Raw genomic sequence first — 6,793 nt, 5'->3', positions numbered from 1 at the left:
GGCTGGATCAGTAGTCTGATTTGAGTACGATACCTTTGGCCAGGGATTCATCTGGTGCATCGCTTCACTGCAGTCTTACGTATTTTCCCCACACCTGAATAAAAAAATACTGATATATACAAATAACAGCTTCAGCTGATGCAGCCTGACTCAATCCTAGATGTTCAGCACACAGAGACACAGAGGTGCCGTTTAAAGTTTAGTGTTAACCTGAGTCACTGATCATTTGCAGTATTACAGAGTCTGGCAGTCTTTGCATGATGTCCACGTCACTGTAAGTTTCTAGCTGACTTCACTGCAATTTCAATTTCAATTTCTGCTGTTCACAAACGCTGTCCATCTAATCTGACTGAGCTGGAGCTGTTTTGCAAAGAAGAATGGGCAAAGATTTCAGTCTGTAGATGTGCAAAGCTGGCAGAGACAGACCCTAAAAGACTGGCAGCTGGAACTGCAGCAAAAGCTGGTTCTACAAAGTGTTGACTCAGGGGGCTGAATAATTACGCACACCCCACTTTGCAGTTATTTATTTGTAAAAAATGTTTGGAATCATGTATGATTTTCGTTCCACTTCTCACGTGTGCACCACTTTGTGTTGGTCTTTCACCTGGAAGTCCAATAACATTGATTCATGTTTGTGGCTGTAATGTGACAAAATGTGGGAAAGTTCAAGGGGGCCAAATACTTTTGAAAGCCACTGTATATGTAGACACAGGACTACAAGTAGAAGATCAGACATGAAAGTGGAGATAACACAGAAGACCTGCAGCAAAGGTCAGAGGTCAGACTGGGCCCCTGGATTCAACAATGAGCCAATGATCATCAAGCAGTGACTAAAGCAGAGCCCTGACGTTCTGACATTCATCACACAGTCAGAACAAATGTCTGCTGATGACTTCATCTCATGAAACGACTGATAGATGTCAGTTCATTGATCAGCTGAGCTGCTGATCTTCATCGTCACAGAAACATTCAGCTTGTTTCAATCAGTAAATAACTCCCACTACTCCCAGTTTGAACTGTTCCCACTCAAAATGCTGTGAGAACAATGATCATTGTAGAACTTCACAAACATCACGTGTTGTTTTCCACATGTAAGATCAGCAAACACACAGAAACTTCCTGTTGCCACACACGGCCTCTAAAATCTCTTCCACGCTTTCTGTCTGAAGTCCACTCTCTGTGTCGGATCCACAGGAAACAACAAGATCTTATTAACATGGTTTTCAATGTGTCTCCTTCCAAAAAGTCCAACCAATGAACAAATGTGTGTATTTGTGGAGGCCGAACAAAAGCATGACACATTCCTCTGTTTCTATAAACTGGAGTCAAACACAAACATGAAGAGTTTCACTGACAGACTCCAAAATGCCCCCACAGTGGATCAAAGGGAAATCCTACAGTGTGGCCAGAGACTCTTAATGGCTCCAACATCAACACATCCACAATGTTGGATCCAGTTCTGCCTCACAGAGTTACTAAGACACACCCTCTGCCAGCATCACAACAGCTCCACCTGCTTCACCTGCCTCCTCAGCATCTGTACACCTGAAGAGAAAAGAAAGGCTCCAACAGCTCAAATCTACAAAGGATTCATGAAGTTTCATCCAACAATAACATGTTTGCCTTCCACAGTGTGCTGTTAGACACCACTGTACCTCTGCCATTTCAAAAAGAGCAGCTTGGGAACATTTTGGCTCCAAACACTTTGTGTTTAAGTTCTTTGTTTTCTTTGTGAAGCCGACAACATCTGGAGCTTTGTGACTCATAGAAACATCATTTTGTTCTTTAGATGACAGCAGATTGGGACTGAATAATCAATCACTATCAAACCAATAAAGACAAACATGCTGATTTTACAGGAACTTTGTTGGAGAAGCTGCAAAGACATGAAACTGGTGGAGATCCCAAACCAGTTGATAGTGCTGGTTATTCCAAATAAAGCTGTTTCCCTTTGAGATGAAATGACTTTGTGTCCTGATATATAATAAAGATGTTGTTGTTTTTGAGCCCCTGTATTAAAAGTAGTTTAAAGTCAGCTTGAGTTTGATGTCTTTATGTCAAAGCTGCTCATGATGTTGAGCTGCTGATGGAATAAAAACAATATAAAAGCATGTAGTCCAGACTTAAATGTAGCCTGTTGTTAGCTGAGGTCCACACACAGTGTTTGACAGTGTAAAGTGTGTGAAAGGGCTGCTGGTGGAGCTCACTAGGATGAGCAGGTGACCACGAGGTGGAGAGCAGCTGGCCTGGCTTTGACCCGGGCCACGCCCCCTTTCTCTCTGCTTTGGTTCATGTATGTAGACACAGGACTACAAGGAAATGTCTCTCAGCATCTGGCTGTGGGAACACGAGTCCCTGTTTGTGTTCAGATTGTGTGCATGTTTTAGACGTGTGTCACATGTAGAAACACAACAATCCCACAATGACACACAGATGTGTTTGACACAGCTGTGCAGCTGTAAGTTGTTTCTAATGATTCATTGAAGCTCTTCTAACATTCTGGAGACGATCAGTACATGAATCTGTTCAACACGACAACAATTTGACTTCAGTGTGAACGTTTGCATTAAATAACCTTCTTCATCCAGCTGACAGCATCTTCATCCTATGATGTGAACAGTTCCTCCTGTTGATGACAAACCTCTGACAGGATCTGCTTGAGGAGCTTTTTCATGTGCAGCTCTCTGAGCTCAGGGCTGAGCTGCTGTTTCATCTTTAAGAGCTGCTGCCTCCTCGCCGGACTTGTTCTCCTCTTCTTCTCCTAATGACACCATTTCTGCTTCATATTAAATTCAATAAAGATGCTGACATGTATCTGTAGCAACAACATCATTGAATCTAGAACAACTGGAGCCAAACCAGTGGCTCTGCTGGGATCACTGGTGAGCCAACACTTCCTTGTTGATGCAGATTTCAGGGCTTCCTTTTGCTCCTCCGTTATAACTGTTCTCTCTTCTCAACACATGATGACACAAAGGAATCAGCAGTGACAAAGATGATGCTGAAGAGAAGCACACACTTCACACATATAACAGACCAGTGCAGTTACACACACCTCTGCTGGACATCAGGCCTCAAACAAAGACACAAAACACTAACTTGACTCTAAACAGAAGAAACGAGCAGCTGTTTCTGTTCTGTGCTTATTTATATTTGACACACATGCTTCTCTTTGTGCAAACACACATCGCACTATAAGGGTAACCTCGCACACAATGATTGGACAGCACAGTGATGATGCTGGGAGATCCTATACGCAGCAACACAGAAACACTGAGAACTTTAAACAATGATGGAAAGTGTTATAAATGACTTGTTGGCCTCTGATCTGTCACAAACAGCTGAAACGTGTCTCTCATGAGTCACATGAAGGTTTTTGACAGAAAGGACAAAAAGTAGCTGCAGTCAGTTTGTGTCATTTTTATATTTATTCATCTGGGAGAAAAATCTGAGGGACATTAAAATGTGTTTTCAACAGAGACAAGAACATGAATATAACAGAACAGGTAAATGAACATGTTTCAAGTAAACAGCTGGACTGATCAGGTCCAAACACAGAGTGATAAACTTGTCAAACAGCTGTCATATCTTTATATAGAAGCTCTTTATAAATGCTGCTCACTGCAGTCTGTTTACTAATAATGTCAAAGTGTTAGAAACACAGAAACATCAGAATGGTCTTTGTTCACAGAAACCTGTCTGGGATCCTTTGTTGTTCTTTTGATGCAGAGTTACATTATAAATATAAAGAGTTATTTCAGAGTCTCATCAGTTTTCCTGCATGTCTTTATTTAACACATCAGCAGGGCTGAAGCTCTCATGTTAAACACACACTGATCTATGGACACGTTCATGTGTTTCTAACAGAACCAGGCTGTTATCAGCCTGCACTAACATGATGTCACACACACTGAATGTAACAGTGACAGTTTACATCATCACACAATCAGCTGTGATTGTTTCACTGTCATCAAACGAGTCAACAGGAAGTAGAATCAATAGAAACCAATCATTTACTGACAGCATGTCTGATGGAAATAAGTGCAGATTATGTATGAAGTCTAACTGCACACAGTAACTGTGTTACAATAAGGACTTAACAGCGCCCTCTGCTGGAGTGTTTCAGTACTGCGTTAACTAGAATACACCACCTCCTCCTCACACCACCTGCTACAGCTCTACTCTTCTATGACTACAGTCATCCACAGCACTGATGTGAGGTCACATGGTTCATATGTAAGGAGCACAGCTGACCTCAGGTCAGTTTAATGACTGTGAGCAGCAGCTGTGTTATTGTCACTGTGACAGGGAGACACTCTCAGACACAGCGCTCATGTCAGCTTGTTCTCATGCAGGAGGATCAGGAGCTCCATGTTTGTCTTTCTGTTTGAATCATGATGTGTTTGTGCCATCAGAGTCTGTCATGAGTACTCAGGGTTTCACAGCAGCTCTTCTGGATGCTGACGAGGACTCCAACCTCATGTTTCACCTCTCTGAGCTTCTGATGTCTGTGAACACTCGTGTTTCTTCTCTGGGCTCATCTGGACAAAAACACCTTTCTGTGTTTGGCTGCAGCCTCATTCTGACTGACAGGAAGTGTGTTATCCATGAGCTGCACTTCTGTGAGGAAGTTTCCTGCTGTGTTTCCTGTCTGTGGACAAACACGAGTGTTCCAGCTGAGGACTTGGTTCCTTCCACCTGTCCATACAGGACATCACGCTGTCTGCAGCTCTGTAAATGCAGCTCCAGGTCCTTCCACGTGCTGCTCTGTATTTGTGCAGTTTGTAGTGTGTCCTGGGAAACGTAGCACACATGGTGTTCTTCTGCTGTTTCCTCCTTTCACTGAGTGTGAAACACTGACGCTGTGCTGTTGTTCACAGAGGGGAGCTGATTCTAGCTGCAGCTGGACTCTGTCATCTAACTGAATGTGTTGGTGCTGATCACGGGGCTCTGAGGGGGGAGCAGCAGGAGGACTCTGGATGCTGACGTCAGTGTATCTGTGGAAGCTCCCACAGCGTGTCTGTCATTCAATATTGTGCTGTATATTGTATCTATGCAAAGATGAACAGACTGTGTGTTCACTGGTCTCTGTGCTGCAGCTCTGATGTCATCATCACTCCCTCCTCCACCCTCAGCAGTCCCAGCATGCTGCTGTGGTGCACCCCACCCTCACTCTACACCTGAGCCACAGACCACACCCTCCACCTCAATATACACCACAGTTTTCTCTGCTGTGGAAATGAGATCAGGAGGAAATCATCATTATTATTATTTAATAAACGCTCACATTAATGTGGGCTTATTTGTTTCATATTAGAAACATTAGTTGAGTGTTTTTAGTATAAAATGGTCAAAGTCCCTCTTTTTGCTCCTCCCCTCACCTGTGGATGGACGGTGCTGTTACCGTGGTGACAGCTTGGATGTGTTTCAGTCCTGCCTGGTTATCACTGCAGGAATCTTTCACATTTATTACAGGTAATAACTCTGATTTTTCTGTGTATTATGAACCAAATGTATCCTGATACACACAGAGATGGATGAGCAGAGGTTTTTTTTGCAGTTTATGTAGTTACTATGGACTTAATGCATACATATTATTAAAATTAGGGCTATAACAGTTGTATTGATGTATAGCAACTTGAAATGCTCCCACAAATGGCTCCACAGCATGTAAAAATATAACAAAAGCTCTGGCGGACTTGGTTCTGTGGTCAGTCTTAAAGGGTGAAGTTAAACTCTGTAATCTTCACTGTGTCACAGAGTTCAGTGAGTCCCGTTATTCACAGTATCAATCAGATCATCAGAGAACAGCTGATCAGCAATCAGTGGTGCCAACAGCGCCTCCTGTGGTGAGAGGATGCAATAATGCAATGTAGCATTTTTCCACTCAACACTTGCAGTCATGGAAATTGTCTGTTGGATCTGTGTGACGTTGCTTTCTTGGTTAGAGTTCCTCACAAATGTCCAGATGATTCTTCTAATGAGGCGTCGACCATGTTTGCAGCTCTTTGGAAGAAAACGTCGCCCTTTGCCATCCTTACTTTTCTTTGACTTCTTCAAATGCAGCTGAACTCCAGCTGGTATTTTCTTGGACTTTGCAGCTGTTTCTGGTCATCAGTTCATTCCTGCAAACCTCTGAAGCTGAACAACAATGATGCTGCATTGCTGGCTGATCCCAAAAGGTTGATTCTGTTCATCTGGACGTTTTCAGAAACGTTTGCTCACTGATCAGGTGACTTCTTCAGTCTCAGCTGACTGCAGCTTTACAAGCTTACAAACAGCACATTTGCACAATGACTGAAAGCAGCAGCACCTGATATATATGATACTAATATAATACATATACATATATAATCCATACTAATGATGAAGGAACTGAGCTCACAGTCCATTGTTCATTCAGTGAACTACTCAGTTTATTTTGGGCCTCAGAAATGCTCACTCTGTTTGTACATCACTGTCAGCAATAGACTCATTCTGCTGTGTGGACAGGAACACATGTGACATCACTTCCTGTTTGTTTGTGACTGAAGAGGAAGAAGTTTACAAGGAATCATTTAGAAGAGTTTCAAACATCAACTGATTGAATCCATGAATCTGAAAACGTGTTTGTGAGTGAAAGAGACAGACATGTACAGACTGAACTATCTGTTCAACAGTCAGAGTGTTTCTGTAACAGGAGACACTCTTTACACTCCACTCAGCACAGGGACACTGAGGAACCAGGAGACCAGACACTAAACCCAAACCCAGGATAAAGAGTTTGAGTGAATGTGGTGTTGAAGGTGTGGAG

General features: G+C 42.8%; 1 protein-coding gene across 2 annotated transcripts in view; it reads right to left on the bottom strand.

The window, feature by feature from the left end:
- Positions 1–5,652: 5,652 nt before the first annotated feature.
- The window catches only part of LOC146577207 (NACHT, LRR and PYD domains-containing protein 3-like), an 82,021-nt gene continuing 80,880 nt past the window's right edge, over positions 5,653–6,793 (bottom strand). For both annotated transcript variants that reach the window (XM_085252145.1, XM_085252138.1), the window contains one exon: positions 5,653–6,793. This exon is cut by the window's right edge and continues 452 nt beyond it. In XM_085252145.1, coding sequence (XP_085108271.1) covers positions 6,701–6,793 — 93 coding nt within the window. In that variant the 3' untranslated portion in view covers positions 5,653–6,700.

The sequence above is a fragment of the Mchenga conophoros genome, linkage group LG3 (genome assembly GCF_057382185.1).
Source record: "Mchenga conophoros isolate Kocher_MC1m ecotype Shallow Benthic linkage group LG3, M_conophoros_male_GT1.1, whole genome shotgun sequence".
In the NCBI taxonomy this organism is placed as follows: domain Eukaryota; kingdom Metazoa; phylum Chordata; class Actinopteri; order Cichliformes; family Cichlidae; genus Mchenga; species Mchenga conophoros.
This window is presented reverse-complemented; position numbering and strand designations above follow the sequence as displayed.